This window comes from Scylla paramamosain, chromosome 36 (assembly GCF_035594125.1).
Source record: "Scylla paramamosain isolate STU-SP2022 chromosome 36, ASM3559412v1, whole genome shotgun sequence".
Lineage (NCBI taxonomy): Eukaryota > Metazoa > Arthropoda > Malacostraca > Decapoda > Portunidae > Scylla > Scylla paramamosain.
In genome coordinates this window covers 3516633-3541064 of record NC_087186.1, presented here as the reverse complement: position 1 = coordinate 3541064, position 24432 = coordinate 3516633, and the positions used below count along the sequence as shown (strand labels likewise).

Here is a 24432-nt window from a genome sequence, read left to right as displayed (position 1 = left end):
AGTTTGCCCAGCACAGGGCAAGCCTTCTGTGCATCCCACATCTGTTCTACCTGTACCTTGTCCCACACCTTCATTACTGCCACTCTTGCTGATGGAGCACTCTCCCATACCTCCCTTAACTCTTCACCTTTTCCCTCCTCCACCTCATGTGGTCTCCTTGACAGCCCATCTGCATTGCTATTTTCCTTTTTTGCACATTAAAGTCAAACCTCTCCAAATCTCCCAACCATCTGCTCTCCACTGCCCCGAGTTTTGCTGTCTTCAAATGCACCAAAGGATTGTTATCTGTTAGCACCACAAATTTTCCCCCAACCAAATAGTTCTTAAACTGCTCTGTCACTGCCCGCTTCAAAGCTAGCAGCTCTAACTTCCGTGAGCTGTATTTACTCATGTTCCTCTCCAATTTTCTGAGGCCTCAACTAGCATAGGCAACTGGGTACAACTTCCCTTCATACTCCTGAGAGAGTACTGCTCCTAAGCCTTCAAAGCTTGCATCAGTCTCTACCACAAACTGTTTCTCATAGTCTGCATTTTTCAGCACAGGCGTGTGAGTTAACTTTTCTTTTAACTGTGCAAAAGCACGAGCCTCTCTCTCTCCCCAGTACTTGCTTACATCTGCCTTAGAATCCCTGCTCATCAGTGCATGAAATGGTGCAGCTACCTTTGCAAACCCCTCAACAAATCGCCTATAAAATGAACAAAAGGCCACAAAAGCTCTCACCTTTCTTATGGTGTGGGGGGTGGGCCACTTCTGAACTGCCTTGACTTTCTCTGGGTCTGTGCTAACCCCTTTCTTGGACATTATATACCCCAAATATTTAACTTGGGATTTGAGGAGATGACACTTAGATGGCTTCAACTTCAAGCCATACTTCCTAAGAAGTTCAAACACCACTTGCAGCCTATCAAAATGTTCCTCCACATTCCTAGAGAAAATCAAAAAGTCATCCAAATACACAAGCATGGTGACAAAAATGTTATCAGTAAACATGTACTCCATAAAATGCTGGAAGGTAGCTGGAGCATTAGTGAGCCCCATGGGGCAGCACACATACTAGTAGTGACCAAAGGGGGTTACAAAAGCTGTCTTGGCTCGATCCTCCTCTCTCACCCTAATCTGATGGTAACCTACAGCTAAATCAAAGGAGGAAAAATACTGTGCTCCAGCCACAGCATCCAGGGTTTCTTGAATACGTGGCAAGGAAAAAGCATCCTTCACTGTAACCTCATTTAACCTCCTATAGTCCATACAAAGTCTCAGGGAATTATCTTTCTTCCTCACTAACACAATTGGAGCTGCATATGGGCTCACACTCTCCTCCACAACTCCCTGTTCTTGAAGGCCTTTAATATGTGCTTTCACCTCTGTCATGCACTTTGGGGGGATGTGACGGTAAGGTAACCGTATAGGCACCTCAGTGGTCAAATGTATCTCATGTTCAACACCTGTTGCACAGCCAAACTCCTGTTCATCCTCCACAAACACATTCCGGTACTGGTACAACAACTTGTCTAATTTTTCCAACTGTCCCATCTGTAGCTGACCCTCATCTACATGTACTCCCAACTGTTGCCTAAAATTGGCAAGCATCTCTGCACTCTGTACTGGCACTTGTTCTGTCAATAAGCTTGCAACTTTCTTCTTTGTCACCTCACGACCATATGAAACTGCAGCTATTTTCCACTGTGGCCTCAACTTCACATTCACTTTCTCCACGTTTGCCACTGCCATCCAACCTCGCCCTCTTTCCACTGTAGTGTAACTTGGAAATACACACATTGCCTCTGGCACCCAGTACCCATGCCCATTTTCCAGGGGCTCCAACATTACACTTTCACTGTCCACTTCCTGCAGCCTAGGCACAAACACACTCATTATCTTCCTTGTTCCTGCTGGGATCACCAGATCCTGCCACTGTTGCACCACAGCCCACCCCAAAGGTTGCTGCATTACTCTTAACTTAGTTTCTACAGCCTTCACACATCTACTCCATTTTCTCTCTAGCTCACCAAAACTCTTTTCCTTCACAGAACTCCACTCTTGCATCCACTCTACCAATACATTCATTCCCAGCAACAAGGGTAACTGGGTCCCCTGCACCACATCACCTTCCTGCACTGTACACTTAACAAATAAACCACAATTTTTTATCACTTTCCCTTCCACCACTAAACTCCACCACAGAACTCCACTCTTGCATCCACTCTGCCAATACATTCATTCCCAGCAACAAGGGTAACTGGGTCCCCTGCACCACATCACCTCCCTGCACTGTACACTAAACAAATAAACCACAATTTTTTATCACTTTCCCTTCCACCACTAAATTCACTAGGACATAACCCAAGCAAGGGATGGCAGTCCTACTTGCATCTGTTATTTGCCAATTTGCTTCATGCAACACAACTTTCCCTGGTAAGAGATGATTGATATACCACTCCTCGGTGACCAGACTAACCTCCGCCCCTGAGTCAGCCATAGCATCCACTGGTACACCATTCACAGTTAGAGTGATTACTGGGGTTTTCCCAAACAACCTGCTTTTCTTCACCTCTTTGCCAACTTCACAAGCACCTCCCATGATACTATTTACAACATGATTTTGACATGGGCCCACATCTGGCCTCAAGGGTTGGCCCACTTTCCTCAAAGGCATCCCATTTCCCTGTGTCTTATCCTTCTACTCCCTAAACCTAGTACACTGAAACCCTAAATGACCCTGCTGGCCACATAAAACACATGGGGCTACAGAAGCAACACCCCTTACTGGGGTTACATTACATTCTGCTGTCCTAGCTCTACCTCCTCCTGCTGAATCTGCTCCTTTTCCCTCATCTTCTGGGCCCTCTGCACCAGTCCATCCCAAGTTATAGCATCAGGTTGATTCTCCCACCACTTCTGTAGCTTGACTCCAGTGGCCCTGTGCATCTTATTCTCAATTTCCCTCAAGGAGTCAACATACTCCCACACCCCTTCATGTGGGTGCTGGATTCGACTGTGTAGTTGTTTCTCCAGCTCCACATATCCTTGTTTTGGACAAAAGGCTTTCTTCAGGCACTCCAATAACTCCGTAACACATCTCACTTGGTTGTGCCTTACTCGTGTCAGTGCTGGCCTGTGCAGGAACCCACACAAATATTCCACAGCTTCAGACCCTTGCAGGCCTATCTGTGTTACAGCCTCTTGTGCATCCCTCGCCCAATCATCCCACTCCTTGACATTCTTAATCCTGCCTGAAAACCTGTTAATACTGGGAAGTGGCCATGATCACACTATTGACTGAGACTGCTGGCTGTTGGTCTGCTGCTGACATAAACCTGCAACAGCCTCTGCCAGTTGCCCCACAGCCTTAAACCCTTCCTGACATCCAGTTCGTAACAGTTCATGGTCAATTAACTTCACCACCTTCACAGATGTCCCCTCCATGGCTTTGACAACAATATAAAAATACTGGACCCAAGCAGGAGTTTCTCACAAGACCCAAAAAGGGTTATGACAACTACGCTCTGCTACCAAAACTGTAATGAAGTACCAGCTGCCCACCAGCCAGCCTGGGCTCACCTTAACTTCACCACTGGAGTGAAAACTAAAAATATCTCCTGCCAGGATAAACAAACATAAAACATACAAATAACACTTTAATGGATATCAAAATAAATCAATACACAACTCGTGTAAACTCACAAGAAAAGGAAAAAAAGAAATAACTAAATGAAACTTATACACCTCAAAATTTCCAGTTGCGGGACACGACCGGTAACCCTCGTTCACACGAATGCTTCTGGTTCCCTGCTGAGTGACGACAGGCGTCTCCCTCTTGTCACCACAAACTGATAGGGCTCAGGATGGCCACACACTACACCACTCCTCCAGTAGACAGGCACACACTGGTGAAGATGGCTGCGGCTACGGTCCTTAAGCATCACTGTGAAACTCCTGCTATGCTGACAAAGCCACACAATCCAGACCTCTAAAACAACGCCTCAAGTGTCGTGTTCTGCGCCAAAATCTCTCTCGTTCCAAAACAAACACTTTCCATCAAACCCCACGCTAAGCAGCTGAATATCACAATGCGTCTAGCTCTGCCTGACTCCTCACAATATGAAACCCTATCATTACATGGTTGCTTTTTCCTATTGAACAATCATAGTTCATGTCTTCTGTAATATGTGCTTCTTTTGATAATAACAAATTGAGTCTTGATGGCTCCTCTCCTCCTCTGTATCTAGTGTTTTCCTAGATCCACTGTGTCATAATATTATTCATTGTCAGTTTCAGAACTATCTCCACTTGAATCTTCTCCTCCTCTCGTGTTCCACTCCTCCCAATTTATCTCTACAATTAAAATCTCATTATGATTTTATTATTTTCTTTAATTTTCTTTACAAGCCATTTTTCTCTCACTCACTATAGTAATTTTATTATTTTCTTTAATTTTCTTTACAAGCCATTTCCTCTCACATCATGCATTTGCCTTTTTCAGGCCTTTGTCTTTGCTGGGATATACACCACTGTAACATATTGTCTTTCTCCTCTTCTATTTATGAGTTTCAAATTTAAGCCTTTCACCAAGCCTTTTGGCTTTTCCACACTCTACACCCTGATATTATTTTTTTACAAGCATAATCACTCCTCCACCCTTTCCATGTCTGTTTCTTACCCACTTATTGTAATTTCCCACTCCTACTTTTGGTGTCTCTGAATCTCTTAGTTTATTTTCTACTATTGCCACTATGTCCAGTTCATTTGTTTTTATAAATTCATTCACTTCATGAATCACCGAGACTAAATCATCAACATTAGTGTATGCCACTGTCCATGTCCCTTCCTCTCTAGCAGCGGTGCTTCAGCACCCCTAAGACTTTTGAGTGTACCACTTTCTCATCCTTAGGTCCATTACTCTCCAGAAAAAAAGTTCCCTTTCCTCTTGTGTTCTCTACTCATTCTTTCCTTTTGCTTCTCTTCTCAGTTCAATAAGTTTCTTCCTTTCTTTCTCATTAATTTCTCTTCTAATTCAGATTTGTTTGTACTCGTTACTTTTAGCTAGCTTCTGTGCATTTACCAGTGCTTCTTCAGCTGCTGTTTGTGATTTTAGTTTAATTTTCATTGGTCTACTTTTTCCTTTTTCAGATTTTCCAGTCCTGTACACCTCTATTTTATCCTTCCAACTTTGTATCATCTTCGTTCATCACACTCAGTACTAATCAGGCCATTTTTCTCTGATCTACTCTTTTATACCTATTTGTTGTGTGTGTGTTTGTGTGTGTGTGTGTGTGTGTGTGTGTGTGTGTGTGTGTGTGTGTGTTTACCTAGTTATATTTACCTAGTTGTGCTTTATGGGAAAGGAACTATGCTCGTGCTGTCCCATCTCCATATCTTTTAATATCCAACTTAGCTTTGAATCATGTATACTTTTTATATTTACTATCTCCTCATCCAGACTGTTCCATACATCAATACCAATATATAGGAAACTATACTTTTTGACATTTGTTCTACAAGCATTCTTCTTCAGCCTCATTCCATGTCCTCTAGTATTATGTATATCCCAAACCATCAAGTGTGTGTATGTGCACGTGTGTGTGTTCTTGATTAAAAGGAAACAGTGTAGTGTAATATTAATGCAATCATGATACTTATCCCTTACAACAGGAAATGTTCCTTGAGCAAAATGCTCATGTTAATGTCTGCAAAGTGTAGTAGTTGGTATCAGTTTTATAGTTTATTAAAGGAAAGTACATAAAACAAGGGGGAGTTACAGGATATAAAAAAAAGGGTGGGGGAGTAAATACAAACTTACAACAAAATTGGGGAAACAACAGAAAGAAACAATTCATAGTAAAATATTGACTGGGTGATCCGTTGAGCTGTTTCTTGGTGTCAAGTTTGACCAAAAATTGTAAGCTGTATCATCCACTTAAGCAATCACTCACTTCAGCATACACTATGTGTATGGCATGGATCTTCCTATAATTAGATGGGAAGAGAGAGAGGAGTCTGGTATGGAAGCTGAAACGTAGACAAAAATTAACTGAATTTCTACTGCCATGATCATTCCTGTGAAAAAGATGACAGAATGGCACCAGAGTAAGTAGACAAATAGATATTATACTGACAATAAATATTTTTTGTCCCAGAACTGTGTTAGGTGGACGGAACAGTCGTGTAGCACTGGTGCTGATACAGAGTGGCATTAGCGTTCCTGGTGAGGATACTGGAGCAGCTGAGAAGGCTGCTACTCTGTGTACTGCATGTGACCTACCTGCTAAGCATCTCTTTGTCTTGCCACACTCTGATGTCCACCTGCTTGGATACACAGTGAGGTTAGTAGGTGTATTAATTATATAATGGAATGGCATAGTAAACTCATATTGTGCTGAATTCACCAATAAATCTTGTTGGCTGATGAATTTTAAAAATATTTAGGGTGTGAGATGTGTGGTGAGTTTTAATATAAGACTGAACTTAGCCAAAGAGTTACCATTCCATTTAAACTGTGGATTTTATTTAACTATAATTTTGAGGTGCCTGTTTATTATGTAAGGGTGAGTATATATTGTAGAGGAGATATTATATTACTATTAATGCAGAGTGACATTATGTTTAATTGCAGAGGCCCTATCATGTATTGTTATTCTTCAGGTTGGAGAATGCCCTTAGTGAGATAGCTTGGAACTTCTACCAGGGTGAAGCTAAAGGAGTACGTGCACATCGGGACTTCCTTAACAAGACCAACCACACACTCCTCTTTGTGCGGCACCAGTTTAAGCTTGGCTTCCTCAATGAGATGCGGAATGATGCACAAGCAGCCATTAAGTAAGGAATAGTGGGAAGTGTGGAATCAAGTAAATAATAAAAAATATTAAAATTATTGTTGGTACAAGTTTGAGAGTATAGTGACTCAATCAGAAAAACTCTTGCATGCATATGTATAAATGAATGTCAGCCTTTCTTAATTCATGTTTAATTTTTTCCAGACACTATGCACAGTGTTACCATCATTTGTTGGAATTACGATCAACAGACACAAATTTGCACGAAATCCGCATTGTTGCTGCCATAGTGAACTATAAGATCTGCAGGCTGGACTTCACCCTCAACCTTCCCCGAGATGCAATTGCTCAGTTTCGTCGACACATTGATCTCTTCCGCCAACGAACTGGACCAAAAGAGTTGATATTTGAACATTATGCTTGGCTCTCCAGACAGTAAGAATTTTACTTTTTTTTATTTTATTATTATTAGGTGTGAGTAACTGTTGTAAGTACAGAATCCATGGCTGGGTTTTGAAGCACTACATCACCAAGCTCATATAAGTGAATACTCATATACAGTGGAACCTCAGTTACCAAAGCCCTTTGAAACAAATTGGTTTTCAAATAAAATTTTGAACTCACTATTGCTTCAGTTGCAATACCATAATTTGTTCCTAGAACAAAGTTACTTGATTTTAGATATCAAAAAGACATAGCAAAAGCTGCTGTTTATTACTAATTTATGGTTTCCATAAATATTTACTCATTTTTATATATTTGGAGGAGAGACAGAGTGTAAGACAGTAATTCAATCAGAAATAAGATGAATATGATCCCATTGAAAAGCTTTGATGTGGACAAACAATTCTTGGCACTCAGGAGTTATCCCGGCCCACCTGTGGCTCTCTCGATGACCCCCAATGCCATCACTATTGCACAACTGCATTTTTCCAGTAACTTTTTTCAGCAGCAAGATGTTTAAGTGTTATAATCACCTTCATTTTTGTGGTAAGTGGGTTGCTCTTCTGTTTCCCTCACTAGATTGGTGACAAAGTGGATTCCTGCATGTTTAGACAGTATCTTCTGATGAGTTCTCTGTCACTAAGTTCATTCAATACATCCTTTTTGGATAAATAATTTGTGAGGTGAAGTTGTGAAGCAGCCATCATGGCTGTGGGAGCATTTCATAAGCTGCTTAGACAGGGTAGACTGGTGTCTGGGAACAGGTTAATCCATTTTACATTGATTTCTTTAGGGAAAATTGTTTCAGTTTTCAAACATTTCAGATTTTGAACAGTATTCAGGAATGAATTAAGTTCTAGAACCGAGGTTCCACTGCATATATACAGTGGAACTTCAGTATACATCCACTTTGGAATAAGTCCAACTTGGTATACATCCTGTTTCGACATGAAAATGAGTCATGACACTGTGCGCTACCCTTGTTTACCTCTCTCGAGACAAAGTCATGGCTGCCCAAGAGCAGTGTTGCCAGATTGGTGGGACTCTCTTTAACAATAACACCACCCTTCTCAACACTATCCTAGTAGGCACTTGACTCTTCTCAGCAAGGTAAAGTAAGGTTAAATTTTCATTTATTTCATTTAATTGTTTTGTATTTAATGCATATAGTGGCATATAAGACCCATCTTTTTCATAAAATTGGCTAAAAAAATCACCCATCGTCTCGTATGCACATGTGAGGCCTCATAGATTTAATTTTGAAATTTCCTTCATATTTTTCAACCATGATATGATGTAAGGAAATGTTAAAAATGAAAATGTGGCCTGTTCAGTGACACACCAAGTGTGTTGTTGACATCTTGGCAGCTAGGCTGCGTTTTTTGTCTTGCCTCTGTGACTAGGCCACTACTTCTGTTTTATTACTGCAATCATGTAGGACATTTTTACTCTTGTGATTGCTTGCTTTTTGTTCAGCTGTACCACTAGCTTGCTTTTAACATTATGTGTGTACAGGAAAAAAACTTTTTTTCATGAATATGCCCTGCTGAAAAAGGAATGTCTTTATGTGCCCATGTGTTTTTGACATCATCAAATATGGTATGTATTTTAGTATTAAGCATTGTTTAAATTATTTTATACAACCCCATTATTGTACTGTATAATATGCCAATAACAGTAGGATTTTTTTTCATGGGAACAGATTAATCATTTTCTCTTTATTTCTTATAAGAAAAACATCCTGTTTGGTGTAAGTCCAAGGATCTAGAATGGATTAATTATGTATACTGAGGTACCATTGTGTATATATATATATATATATGTATATATATATATATATATATATATATATATATATATATATATATATATATATATATATATATATATATATATATATATATATATATATATATATATATATCATTACACTCCACTAGGGGGACCAGTGACAACCCCATTATTGTACTGTATAATATGCCAATAACAGTAGGATTTTTTTTCATGGGAACAGATTAATCATTTTCTCTTTATTTCTTATAAGAAAAACATCCTGTTTGGTGTAAGTCCAAGGATCTAGAATGGATTAATTATGTATACTGAGGTACCATTGTATATATATATATATATATATATATATATATATATATATATATATATATATATATATATATATATATATATATATATATATATATATATATATATATATATATATATATATATATCATTACACTCCACTAGGGGGACCAGTGACTCCTTAGGGGTTGCTCCTACCACTTACCTATGTTCTTCCCATTCAGCCAATGGCATGGCATGTCTTTACTCCTGACACCTCTACCTCCAGGTGTCAGGTTGGGCATGTGTATATTCTACACTTCTATGCCGGTAATTTTCCTGGCTATGCCAGGAAGGCAACCTGCCTGCACCCCCCCCTGGGACCCTCACAGCACAGCAGGATCCCCCAGGGTTGCCTGTCGGCACCCCAAATCATGTCTTAAGCTAGAATACATCACCCTTGACATTGTTGCTGCCATGGTGGCCAGGATGTTAGTGAACCATCTGCTACCATCAGCTGCTCTGCCTTCTCTGGGCAGAGGTGCTGACAGGGGCATGCAGAAGGGGCATTATGGCTCTGGGTCACCGGCTAGGCTAGGGTACCTCCCCCTCAATGATGTTACTCCTGTGGTGGCTGGGACATGAGTGAGCTGTCTGCTACTGTCAACTACTCCGCCTTTCCTGGGCAGAGGTGCCGACAAGGGTGTGCAGGAGGAGTGTTGTGGCTATGGGTCACCGCTAGGCTGCTCGAGGTGGTCACCACTGGTCGTTGTCGAGGTCAGCTGGTGAAGGCTGGTATTCAATGTCTGTAGAGTTTTCTTGGTGCCCCAGGTGCCCTTCTGGCATAGCTTGCTGGTGCGGCACTGAGGACACTTCCACTTGCAGATGTCGAACTAGCTTCGCTGCACACTATCCAGTCCTGTAATACACTGCAACTACCCCCTATTTTGCCAGAGGGGTCGGTGACGGAAGTGGCGATGGGGATCGTCCCATGGTGTGCTGTGAGCACAAGCATCCACACTCCTTGAGTCTGAAGACGGGACAGTACACATTAGTTTTAGTCAGTTTGAGGTGCAGAGTCGATCCTCTGGGATGCACTGACTGAGATGCTGACAGGAGGCTTCCTGAATGCACTGAACACACAGCCTCTGGTCACCAGAGATAGCTTGTTTCTGTCTTTGTCTCATCGCAGGGTGTCATGGCTTTTTCTGTCCCCACAAGAGGGTTGTTATTCTCAGTGCCATGCCCACTGTAACCCTTGTGAAAGGGGTCACGTGGACGGTGCGGGGGTTAGCAGTTTTCAAGTAAACACAGGCCTCCCAGCTGCATCTATTATCTTTTTGCAACTCGTGTGTGCACCCATGGGTGTGCTCCTGGGTACTTGTGTGTGGGTATTTGTGTGGGGGTTTGTGCATGTTATGTGTGGACCGTAATATTAATCCCAACTCTTTGACAAAGACTGTCCTTGGCCGCAGAAAGTGAAGACCCGATGACACCACCAGGGCTCCCTTGGGGGATGTGGTATGGCTGTCATAGGCAAACCATGCCCAATGTGCATTGCCCAGGCAATGTGTCTAGATGCCCTCTTTGATGAAGGCTTGGTGGTGCCACCATGGGGTCACTTCCTTGGTGTGTGGTTCGGTGTGGCTGGAGTGGGCTTTGTCCTGGGTTCTCCGGGCCTCAGCCAAGAGAGAGTGAGACAAGGGTAGCAGATGCTTGAGGCATGATAAGCTCCTGTCCACCTACCACATGTTTACTTTAAAAACTCTGAGAATATAGTTACTCTCCCAATTTAAATTTCTGTACTTCTTTTCCTTCAAGTTAAGTCTCACCTGTTGTATAGTTAAAGAGTTTGTTTTGCCTATAGAGTGATCAGAATTTATTGATCTCTTGTAGTGGGCTCAGTGATTTTTGAAAGATAACAGTCTCCATAGTGCCACTTGTAGTAGGTGAAGCAAGGCAGATGGCAGTGTGTCACCCCCACAGTCCCTCCCCAACATCTACCCCTTTCTTTGCCATATGATTTCTCCTGCCTTGCCAGAGGAACGCAGGGCAGGATGGCATGGCTTCATCCCTTTGTTAGTCATTCGGTGTTCTGTCAGGCCAGGGGAAAGACATTCACATTGAGGCAGAGCAAGGAGACTATGGGGGTGGGATATATAGTTTAGAGAGCTTTTGTCTGAGTAGATATTATTTATATATTTAAAGCAGTAAGCCCTTGCTGATATAGCATTGTGAGCCCACCACAAGAGCTCAATAAATTCAGATCACTCTATAGGCAAGACAAACTCTTTTACTATAAAATAGCTGTGACTTAACTTGAAGGAAAGGAAATACAGAAATTTAATTTGGGAGAGTAACTATATTCTCGGAGTTCTTAAAGTAAGCATGTGGTAGATGGACAGGTGCTTATCATGCCTCAAGCATCTGCTACCCTTCTCTCTCTCTCTCTCTCTCTCTCTCTCTCTCTCTCTCTCTCTCTCTCTCTCTCTCTCTCTCTTTCTCTTTCTCTCTCTCTCTCTCTCTCTCTCTCTCTCTCTCTCTCTCTCTCTCTCTCTCTCTCTCTCTCTCTCTCTCTCTCTCCTTCTCATTGCCTTTTTATGTATATGCCTCATTCACTCGGTAAAATTTGCACAGCTTCTAATAATATGTATATATATATATATATATATATATATATATATATATATATATATATATATATATATATATATATATATATATTGTATATTTACACAAACATGTAAGTAGTGCTGGAAGAGAATGATCCATTCCAAGCTTTTTTAACTCCAGAAATTCCTAAACTATACCGATATTGAAATTTATAGATCTCAAGTTTCAACCATACAATTTTCTTTAAACATATACCAGATTAATCCTTAGGATTTCAGCTTCCTATAGACACAAAGAAAATTTCAGTCAGTAAAACCAGTTGATAGTTATTAATGATGAAAGGACATCATGTATGTTAAGATTTAAAGTAAGTGTTAGTTTTTCCTTTGTAATAAGGGTCTAGGCATGGTTATAGCACTAGTAATTAATGTGTAGAAGTGGAAATGAGCTGGAAAAAGAAAATAAGGACACATTAATTTTTCTTCATAGGTCTGTAAACAAAAGAAAAAAATACAGAAAAGTAGCACATTAACCATGGCAGCAAAATGCAAAAAGGATCAGGAAAATAATGAAATATTAAACAAACTTTTGTAAGGTATTACAAGAGAATGATTTAGACAGCTCCTTAGAGAAGGAGATGAAAGAAAGTTAAATATGGGCAATCAAATGGCATTGTACCAGAGAAGTAGCTTGCGGACTGCTTGGTAACAAATGCTGAAATCTGTAATATGCTGCCCCTTGTTAGGAATGAAACTCAAACTGCTTGGTGTAGATGGGAGCTTGTGGTGGCATAAGTAGATGCATATAGGATAGAAGAATAGATGATGAATATTAGATGATATCTTTAGGAGAAGTGTACTTTTAGCCTCTCTCTCTCTCTCTCTCTCTCTCTCTCTCTCTCTCTCTCTCTCTCTCTCTCTCTCTCTCTCTCTCTCTCTCTCTCTCTCTCTCTCTCTCTCTCTCTCTCTCTCTTTCTCTCTCTCTCTCTCTAAGTAATATGTAAAAGAGGGAAAGGGGAAAAGTACATTGAATTATTGCTTCTCAGAAAGTTCAGTTTGCATTTTCATCTTCCAACAAATTTGTCTGGTTGTAAATGGGCTACTTTTGCTATAGCAATCAAACAGTTTTAGCAGAAAAGAGAATGTATCGCAGCCTGTTTAATATGTGCCTATATTAGGAAAATCCTGGATTTTTTAGGATGTGAAGGAACAAATCAGTTATAAAGAACTCAATAATGTAATATCTGTTTTCAGAATGAGATGCCTAAACAAAATGAATATGTATGCATTACTTCTTTTTAATTTCCTTCCATGCATGCTACCTGTGTGCACATAGAAAGACAAGATAAATAAATATAAGAATAATTTCAGCTCTGATATTTGATTTTTTTTATGTTGATATCTCTGCTTCTCACTAGATATATCAATGGGCAAGAGGAAGACTTGTGAACATGTTTAGTAAATATTGCCATCATTTCCAAGAGATTTCTTTTTGTTACTACAGGTATCAGATTTTTGGTGATGTATTTGAAGAAGCTGTGAGGACAGGCCTTCCAGCCGTCCAGACGCAACATCCTGGGTTTTACTATCAGCAGGCTGCCCAGTATGCAGTGTTAAGAAGGAAAACTGCACTTCAAGTTTGCAAAGTATGTGTTACTTCTATTATGATTATATATATATATATATATATATATATATATATATATATATATATATATATATATATATATATATATATATATATATATATATATATATATATATATATATATATATATATATATATATATATATATATATATATATATATATATATATATATATATATATATATATATATATATATATATATATATATATATATATATATATATATATATATATATATATATATATATATATATATATATATATATATATATATATATATATATATATATATATATATATATATATATATATATATATATATATATATATATATATCAATAGTATCTACTAATACTCTTATTATTATTTCATATAAAATAGGACTAGTCAGGAGGAAACAGCACATGATTTGATGAACACAAAGTTGTAAGCAAATATGTCACTTTCATGCTGCTCTTATTGGTCAATGTGTGTTTTATAATTTACTCTTATTCATACTTCTTCATATTTTGAAAATGTTCAGGGTAGAAATTATATGTGGAATATTGATAAATATATAACCTAGAAAATATTTACTTCCTGTAGCTCTCTCATTGGTGTTCATCTTACTGACTTGTTTGTGCACCCTAAAGTTCCTTAAAGCATCAGCAGTGTTTTTTTTTTTTTTTTTTTTTTTTTTATGTAGGAGGGATACTGGCCAAGGGCAACAAAAATCCAATAAAAAAAAATTCCCACTGAAATGCTAGTCCCATAAAAGGGTCAAAGCAGTAGTCAACAACTGATGGATAAGTGTCTTGAAACCTCCCTCTTGAAGGAATTCAAGTCAAAGGAAGGTGGAAATACAGAAGCAGGCAGGGAGTTCCAGAGTTTACCAGAGAAAGGGATGAATGATTGAGAATACTGGTTGATTGAAGCTGTTAAATTTACATTCTTTAGGGAGATGTAGGTTAAGAGAGGACCTGTTAGAAGTCTTTAAGTGGTTATAGCAAAGGAGATGTTAGCAAAATTCTTAGGATCAGTAACGAGGATAGAACAAGAAATAACGGGTTCAAGCTTGAAAGATTTAGGTTTAAGAATGGACTCAGTAATCATGTTGTTAGTGTTAAGACATTAGGGAGCTTTAAGAGAAGATTAGATGGGTTTATGGATTGGGATGATAGCTGGAAATAGGTAGGTATATTTCATACAAGAGCTGCCACGTGTAAGCCTGGTCGCTTCTTGCAGCTTTCCTTATTTCTTATGTTCTCATGTTCTTATCAGTATTGTGAATAATGATAAATAATTATGGTGATGACATCTTCTTAACTTATTATAATTTCTTAGAAAGTATTTGGTTTTGACTTAATGGTGGCTGAGTAACAACCACCATATTTCCTTGAGTGTAATTCGAGTTCTGAATGCCAAATATTTAGGCAAAAGACTGGGAGTTGACCTATTTACATGGATCAGATATCTTAAGTTGAAAATCCTGGAGTCCAAAAGTGATACAAAGGGCCACTAACAACTCTTGGCTTCAGAAATAAAATATTTACTTACTATCACCAGTAAACAAGAGAAATCTTTACCAGATAATAATGAACAGATGTGTTGTGGCTCTAGCAGATAAAGCTCACAAATTTATAATAGACTATTTGACTGTATATTGTGGTTTCAATGGTCTTTGTTCAAATGTTGAGCACAGGCTTGTTCACCATATACATATCGTACATAATCAAAACACCCATAGATTGAAAGATAAAATAAAAAAATTATGAGAGATTTTCACATTCAACATATACAACACCACATCATGTGTCTTTGTTTATATCTGTGGCACTGTAATAGAGAGAGAGAGAGAGAGAGAGAGAGAGAGAGAGAGAGAGAGAGAGAGAGAGAGAGAGAGAGAGAGAGAGAGAGAGAAACAGGCCTCAACAGATCTTGCAATCCTCATGAGGTGATCCGACCTGGGACTAGTAAGGTGATAGTAGAAGAAAAGGACAGTAGAGCAGAAGGCTCTCTTCCCACCCTCCACTCCCTCTGGCATAAACTGTATGGGAAACAGGTTGGAAATAAATACTGTTTCAGGTTAGAGAAGGAAAAACCCAAAAGAAATTTTTTCGGAAAGGAAGAAAATAGATGAAATGAGGTGCCCCATTTCCTGAAGGCAAGGGAGTTAATCTAACTAACAAATGCTGTTAGTTGCGGATTGGAGGCAAAATATATTTGTCTCTACAGTGTTGCAGTCTATCACGTCTCGAGGAAGTCCATTCCATAGATTAACTACGCAATGTAAAAAATTTTTTTTTGATTAATGAGAGATAAAGGACTAAATTTTGCAACGATTTCCTTGTGTGTAATTTGAAAAAAATATATCGTGAAATATTTACCACAGTCCATGTCATCAATGCCTTTAATGATTTTGAACACCTGTGTTAAGTTGCCTCTGAGTCTTCTTTTATTGGGAATAGATTTAGTTCTTTAAGACATTTTTTTTATGATTTGTTTCTTAGGTTTGGTATCATTTTGTTGCTCTATGCTGAACTTGTTCTAAGTTATTGATGTCTTTCTGGTAATAGGGGCACTATACTTGAATGCAATATTCCAAAAGGGGATGGACTAAAGAGTTATTCAAAGTGAGAGTTGCACCCTTAGATTTATATTCAAAAGATCTGCCAATTAAGCCAATTATTTTGTTTGCCTTCTTTATGACTTCTGAAGATTGTTGACTAGGTTTTAAGCTACTCGATATCGTTACTTCTAAGTCATTTTCACTGTCTACACTTTTAAGTTGGTTACTGTTTAAAATATACTTTGCTTTCTCATTTTGATACCCTGTGTGATGCACTTTACACTTATCTGTACTAAAAGTCATTTGTCATGTTTGCTCCCACTCTGACAATTTACCAAGATTATTCTGCATTTCTAATACTTGCTTATTAGAGACTACAGAATTTGCCATTTCGGTGTCATCAGCAAAATTCAATATTATACTGGTAATATCCTCATCTGTGTTGTTTATGTAAACAAAGAAGAGAACAGATCCAAAGACTGATCCCTGTGGCACCCTGTTGGTTATGTTAGTCCAGTTGGATGCTTTTCCATTTATTACTACTCTTTGTTTACAGTTCTTTAGCCAGTTTTGTACCCATCTCAGCACGTTGCCTTGGATACCATGTGATTTTAGTTTAATCAGTAAACATTTGTGGGGAGAATTTGTCAAAGGCCTTTTGAAAATTGAGGTATATTATGCCTTTTTTTTTTTTTTTATATAAGAGGGATACTGGCCAAGAGCAACAAAAATCCAATAAATAAAAAAAGCCCACTGAGATGCCAATCCCATAAAAACGTCCAAAGCGGTAGTCAAAAATTGAAGGATAAGTGTCTTGAAACCTCCCTCTTGAAGGAATTCAAGTCATAGGAAGGTGGAAATATAGAAGCAGGCAGGGAGTTCTAGAGTTTACCAGAGAAAGGGATGAATGATTGAGAATACTGGTTAACTCTTGCATTAGAGAGGTGGACAGAATAGGGGTGAGAGAAAGAAGAAAATCTTGTGCAGCTAGGCCATGGGAGAAGGGGAGGCATGCAGTTAGCATGATCAGAAGAGCAGTTAGCATGAAAATAGCAGTAGAAGACAGCTAGAGATGCAAGATTGTGGTGATGAGAGAGAGGCTGAAGATAGTCAGTTAGAGGAGAGGAGTTGATGAAAAGCTTTTGATTCCATCCTGTCTAGAAGAGCGGTATGAGTGGAACCCCCCAGACATTTGAAGCATACTCCATACATGGATGGTTAAGCCCCTTGTACAGAGTTAGCAGCTGGGGGGGGGGGGGTGAGAAAAACTGGCGGAGACGTCTCAGAACGCCTAACTTCATAGAAGCTGTTTTAGCTAGAGATGAGATGTGAAGTTTCCAGTTCAGATTATAAATAAAGGATAGACCGAAGATGTTCAGTGTAGAAGAGGGGGACAGTTGAGTGTCATTGAAGAAGAGGGGATAGTAGTCTGGAAGGTTTTGTCGAGTTGATAGATGGAGGAACTGAGTTTTTGAGGCATTGAACAATACCAAGTTTACTCTGCCCCAATCAGAAATTTTAGAAAGATCAGAAGTCAGGCATGAAATGTTTTCTTCCTGAAGGGTTGCATGTCTATGAAAAGACGTGGAAAAGTGCAGGGTGGTATCATCAGCATAGGAGTGGATAGGACAAGAAGTTTGGTTTAGAAGGTCATTGATGAATAATAAGAAGAGAGTGGGTGACAGGAGAGAATCCTTAGGAACACCACTGTTAATAGATTTAGGAGAACAGTGACTGTCTACCACACCAGCAATAGAACGGTCAGAAAGGAAACTTGAGATGAAGTTACAGAGAGAAGGATAGAAGCCATAGGAGGGTAGTTTGGAAATCAAAACTTTGTGCCAGACTCTATCAAAAGCTTTTGATATGTCCAAGGCAAGAGCAAAAGTTTCACCAAAATCTCTAAAAGAGGATGACCAAGACTCGGTAAGGAAAGCCAGATCACCAGTAGAGCAGACTTGACGGAACCCATACTGCTGATCAGATAGAAGGTTGTGAAGTGATAGATGTTTAAGAATCTTCTTGTTGAGGATAGATTAAAAAACTTTAGATAGGCAGGGAATTAAAGCAATAGGACAGTAGATTGGGGGATTAGAACGGTCACCCTTTTTAGGAACAGGCTAAAAGTAGGCAAACTTCAGCAAGAAGGAAAGGTAGATGTTGACAGACAGAGCTGAAAGAGTTTGACTAGGCAAGGTGCAAGCATGGAGGCACAGTATCGGAGTACAATAGGAGGGACTCCATCAGGTCCATAAGCCTTCCAAGGGTTTAGGCCAGTGAGGGCATGGAAAACATCATTATTAAGAATTTTAATAGGTAGCATGAAGTAGTCAGAGGGTGGAGGAGGAGGAGGAACAAGCCCAGAATTGTCCAAGGTAGAATTTTTAGCAAAGGTTTGAGTGAAGAGTTCAGCTTTAGAAATAGATGTGATAGCAATGGTGCCATCTGGATGAAATGAAGGAGGGAAAGAAGAAGAAGCAAAATTACTGGAGATATTTTTGGCTAGATGCCAGAAGTCATGAGGGGAGTTAAATCTTGAAAGATTTTGACACTTTCTATTAATGAAGGAATTTTTGGCTAGTTGGAGAACAGACTTGGTATGGTTTCGGGCAGAAATATAAAGTGCATGAGATTCTGGTGATGGATGGCGGCTTGCGATGACTCAATTCACGGCTCTCAAAAAAATATATAAATTAATTAATAAAAAAAGAAAGAAAAAAAAATTATATATATATATATATATATATATATATATATATATATATATATATATATATATATATATATATATATATATATATATATATATACACTTATCCCCCAGCTATAGCAGGTTTTGCTAACGCGGTTTAAAGCTATCACGGGAACAATAAAAAACACATTAAATGGGCTAACGCGAATCCTAGTGGAGCTATCGCGGCCCATGAGTCGTTATATCGCGGCCCATGAGTCGTTATATGTCCAGGATGTTCACGTGACAGCTACGTCATATTTCTTGGCCAGATTCGCTTGCTAATTGGCTGAATTTGACTGACATATTAGGCCGTGATTGGCTTGCACACTCCCGCTTCCTTATCCAGCCACTCTCCCGCTCCCCCATCCCTCTAGTCCCTCCCGCCACAGTTGACTGAGTGGCACGTGCCGTGGTGAATCTCAAGGTCACGCGTGTGTATCTCGGGACAATGGCCTCTACTCCCCCTCCTGGCCACCCAGGGAGATCGCTACCACCCAACCCGACCCAGCGAAAGGCAACAGTGGCGCCTGGGAAAGAAATCAAGAAGAGGAAGAACCTTACATATGCTGTGAAATATGAGATAGTGAAATTGATCGAGAGTGGACAAAGTAAAAGTTCAGTGGGCGCTAAGTTCGGCATCAACAAGTCTACAGTGAGAGGTATTTACCTTAAGAAGGACCACATTAAGGCACATATGAACCTCACTAGTGATAGTGCTGGACATAATGCTGGACATAATGTGTGTTGTATGTATCTACTTCAAGGTACCAAAATGTGAATGGTATCTATAAATCATGGTGAGATGAGGGGAAAAAAAAGGTGCCAATATGTTGAATTGTGTTGCTACTCTGGCGGGCCACGAACAATTTTTTTTTCCTATGTATTCTTAACAATGGCTATCGCGTTTTTAGCTATCACGGCGATGTTAAGGGACCAATTTCTCGCGATAGCTGGGGGTTGAGTGTATATATATATATATATATATATATATATATATATATATATAGAAAAAAAATTTTTCAAGTAAGATACATATTTTCACAAGGTGAGATGGAAGACGGCTCTCTCAATCAATGTGTTTAACCGAAGTGGCTCTCTTGCAAAAATTAGTGAATAACACTGCTCTAGGTCATGGAGGATAGTAAAGTTGAAGGCTAGTTTGCCAGGATGATCAGTGAAAGGAGAGGAAAGCCAAAGCTGGTGGTGAACATTGAAGTCTCCAAGAATGGAGATCTCTGGAAAAGGGAAGAGAGTCAGAATGTGCTCCACTTTGGAAGTTTAGTAGTCAAAGAATTTTTATGGTCAGAGGAGTTAGGTGAGAGATTTACAGCATAGATAAATTTGGTTTGAGAGTGACTGTAGTTGTAGCCAGATGGTGGAAAACTTGGAAGATTTAAGAGCGTGGGCACAAGAGCAGGTTAAATTGTTGCACACATAAATGCAACATCCAGCTTTGGATAAAACATGAAGATAGATAAAATAGGAGGGAACAGAAAAAGTGCTACTGTCTGTTGCCTCAGACACCTGAGTTTCAGTGAGGAAAAGAAGATGAGGTTTAGAAGAGGAGAGGTGGTGTTCTACACATTGAAAATTAGATCTTATACCATGAATGTTGCAGAAGTTAATGAAGAAAAATGTCAAGTGTCAAGACACTTAGAGTCGTCGTCAGAAGGGCAGTTTATCCTGGGGACATTTGTGGTCCCCTCCCCATATGGGGACTCCAAGACTGGTGTAGGAGTCGCCATGAATTTTGAAATTTTGAGTGAAGGGTGTGTGTGTTATTAGGTGCTTGTAGCTTTGTGTGAAGGAAGAGAGTTGTCTTTAGAGGGCAGGCTGTGACTGCCCCCTTGTGTTGTGAGACACAAAGGGAAACTTTCCGTTCAGTGATGTCACAGCTGGGTTTAATGATAAGTTCACAGCACTCCCTGATCCAGTGCTTTAGACTTCACTGGGAGTAATTATCATTTCGGCAGGTGCCTACTGCCTCCTCCATATATACTGCTTTGCTTTTATCTTACTGGTTCAAAATATCATAGAAGCGTAAGAGGTTTGTCAAACAAGAGTGTTTTGGAAGCTGTCTTGAGTATTCTTAAGTAGTTTATTTTCCTCTAAGTGATTAACAAGTTTGTCTCTTATAAGTGTTTCTAGCATTTTGCATATGACTGAGGTTAAGCCAATTGGCCAGTAATTACAAGGTAAAGATTTACTGCCTTTTTTTTTTTTTTTTTTGGAGTTATGTTAGTGAGCTTCCACTTATTAGGCATTGTACTGGACTGCAGGGATTTATTGAACAACAAAGTCAGAGGTTTAACTAATTCGGGTTTTGCTTCTTTTAAGATATGAGGTGAGATCATGTCAGGCCTTGGCGACTTACTTACTTAAGTCTATTGCTACATTTTGACACATCTCTTTCTGTTATGATGATACTATTGAGGGCATTGCTGTTATTTAATTGGACTTTTGACACCATAGGGATGTCACTGAGATCTTCTACTGTAAAAAGTGATGAAAAGAAATTAAGTGCTATTAATTTCCTCTCATTGTTAGTGAAATCTCCTTTTTCATTTATAATTGGTCAATAGTTGAGGTAATTGCTCTTTTACCAGATAAAGCTATAAAATTCCTTTAGGTCTTACTTTAGCTTGCAACATGTAATTTGGTGGACCTTTTGGTGTGCTTGATTAACTTCCTTGCTTTACACTTAACTCTATGAATCTAGTATGTTCGTTGATATTACTGTAAGATTTTAACCTGCTATGGGCATCCCTCTTTGCATGCAGGCATTTAGCTATTTGTGTATTCCACCTCTTAGGCTTTGAGTTTTGAGTAGGACGACAATTTTTCATGGGCATACATTCTTACACAACTTTTACATAGTTATCAGTGAAAAATTTCCACTGAGCATTAATATCTGTGGTGGTACATAAGTAATCCCAGTTGATTTGATTAAGTACTGATCTGAGTTTACAAAAATTAGTTTTTCTATAGTTGCAGACTTTTCTTTGCTTTTATTTGACTCATCAGCCAAGAAGTTAATAACAAAGGTGATTGCACAGTGGCTGCTATTACTGAACTCCTCACTGACATTCAGATTTTCCTTTCTATTAGCTCATCTTTTGTACCAAACACAAGCTCAAGCCTGTGGTTCTTGCATGTCGGGTTTTGTACAAATTGAGTAAGTGAGCTTTCATTAAGGTTATTATACAGTTCATGGCTGTGATGTGAGGTGAGTAGTTCTCTCCACTTCATCACTGGTAGATTAGTCACCAAGGATTACAGCCCTGTGTGCATCACTAATCTCGCTAATTTGTTCGTAAATTTCATGGTCGGTTTGGACTGGCTGGGCTGGAGGTCTGTATATAAGAGCTAATGTTAGTTTTATATTTTAGTTATTTTTAATAATATAAATAGAGCATCTATGTTTGCGACAAGAGATTTTGATAATAGCATTGGGTTGAGACTGGTTTTGATGTACAATAAGATACTGCCTCCATTTTTATGTAGTCAACTTTTTTGAAATATTATGTAACTAGGAATTTCATATTCAGCTAAATAATCCCTGACTTCTACATTTAACCCTTAAACATTGGTGATCATCTCTTTAGGTGCGACCTGGTGGCTCACTCTCAGCGGTGATTATTAAGGCCTCCACCAGGTCTTGTGGCCAACCCCTGAGCCACAGAGCTTTCGCTTTGTGTCCTCTCGCTGCTGCCATCTCGCCCACCTGCAGGTAGCTGTCACCTGTCTGCACGCCACACGATGTTGGGCCCAGTTGTAGTGTGTTGGACGACATTTGTACCTCACCCAGGCTGTGTTTAGCCTCAGCAGCCGCTCGGCACTGGTAACCAAACCAAGCAGGGTCGCCAGGCCTAACGAGGTACCTTCTGCTGGGGACATGCTGCTGCTGGAGGGCAAGGAGCTTGGTGGTGAGGGCGTGGGCCTTTTCCTCTGCATTGCCTATCAGTAGGGTGTCCCAGTCCAAGCAAACGATGTTGTGTCTCAGGGATGCCCAGTCAGCCTGCTCCCACAGCCAGATAGTGCACAGTGTAGTGGCCTCCCTTGCTATGCCCAGCTAGATGCGTGCCAGTATGGCGTGGTGGTCGGAGGTGCCCACTGTCCCCAGTTCATGGCAGATGGTGCTGGAGTCAGGGAGATCTGTTAGCACAGGGTCCACATGTGGTTTGTCAGACCCTGCACCATCAGGAGGCTGTTGAAGGCATCCTGCTCCAGGTGGAAGTTTAGATCCCCCAGAATCATGACATGGGAACACTTGTGCTGCTGTAGCATAGTGTCCAATTCCTCTGTCAGGAAATCCAGCGCTGAACGTCCTTGCCTTGGGGGATGGTACATGACACACAGGAGGAGTCTTGTGCTGTCATTTATCACCACTCTGAAGAACAGCATCTCCATTTCTTCAGGCAGCATGACGTCAATTTCTTGAGTTTGGAGGCCGTGTTTGAAGCAGGCAGCCACGGCTCCACCCACTGCTTATAGTCCTTCCTCACCCACTTTGTGTAGCCCGGGATGTTGCCAAACGTCGGCTCCACCTCACCACTGAGCCACATTTCCATGATGGCAACAGTGTTCGCTTGGTGTCAGAGGACAAAGTTGTGGGTGAGGTCACCAAGGTTGGTGCAAAGACCCCTCACGTTGGCTGACACACCAGTCAGGTGGTGGCTGAGGCGGCCAGTCTTTTGTTTTTCTTTGCCGCTTGTTTGACCTTGGGCTACCTTGGCAGGGGGAGGCGCGTTACTGCCTTCCCTGCCACATGAGTGGGCTCCAGTTGTGGTGTTGCCTGGGTTGTGGTTGCCATGATGGTGGAGAGGGGCGTCTCGAAAGGGCAGCTGAGGATGAGGATTTAACTCTTTTCTCCATCCTTCTGTCAGGACCCTTCTGAGAATTGTTTCCTGCCTTGTATCAGCAGTGCGACTGTAACACACCTTGGATGTGTGTCCGAGGTGGGAGCTGTAGTCGCAGCGTGGTCTGTTTCCACCTCTGACGCCCCTTTGGGACTTAAAATGATGTGGGTGGGGTTGGGGTATGGGAGGATTGGGTCGCACGCCTGGTGTGACGGAGTGAGGTCCTAACTGCTGCTGACCTCATTTCTTCCTCCTCTTGTTGCTGCTGCTCTTGTTGTTGTTGCTTCTGCCATTGTTGTTGCTGCTACTGCTGTTGTTGCTGCTGATACTGTTCCTGTTGTTACTGTCGTTGCTGCTGCTGCTGCTGCTCCTGTTGTTGTTGGTGGTGGTGGTGGTGGTGGTGGTGGTGGTGGTGGTGTTGCTGGCGGCGGTGGCGGCGGCAGAGTCAGTGTTTGTGTCGGCAGCTGCTGATGCTGCAGTGGCGATGGTGGTGGCAGTAGCAGTGACAGCATTGGTAGCTGTATTAGTGGTAGAGTCTGCTTCTGTTGTCGTGTGTCTAAGAGGTCTGGGCTTTCCTGATCTCCACCACTGCCTCCAGCAGTCCGAGGAAGCACACATATCTTCCCAAGTCCTGGCGATTGATAGAGGGGTGGCTGTTGTCACCACAGAGCAGGTGGTGGTCTTCTCTTCACTCTCCCTTGCATCAGTAAGAGTGTCTATTAGCCCTAACAGGTCCATCAATTGTGCCTTTTT

At 40.4% G+C, this 24432-nt stretch overlaps 1 protein-coding gene across 5 annotated transcripts in view; it reads left to right on the top strand.

Annotated features, from left to right (window-relative positions):
- LOC135090829 (trafficking protein particle complex subunit 11-like) overlaps window positions 1-24432 on the top strand; it is a 193274-nt gene that overhangs the window by 25666 nt on the left and 143176 nt on the right. For all 5 annotated transcript variants that reach the window (XM_063987916.1, XM_063987919.1, XM_063987917.1 and 2 more), the window contains 4 exons: window positions 6139-6324; window positions 6644-6817; window positions 6979-7209; window positions 13393-13534. In XM_063987916.1, the coding sequence (XP_063843986.1) occupies window positions 6139-6324; window positions 6644-6817; window positions 6979-7209; window positions 13393-13534 (733 nt within the window). The remainder of the gene's footprint in view (window positions 1-6138; window positions 6325-6643; window positions 6818-6978; window positions 7210-13392; window positions 13535-24432) is intronic.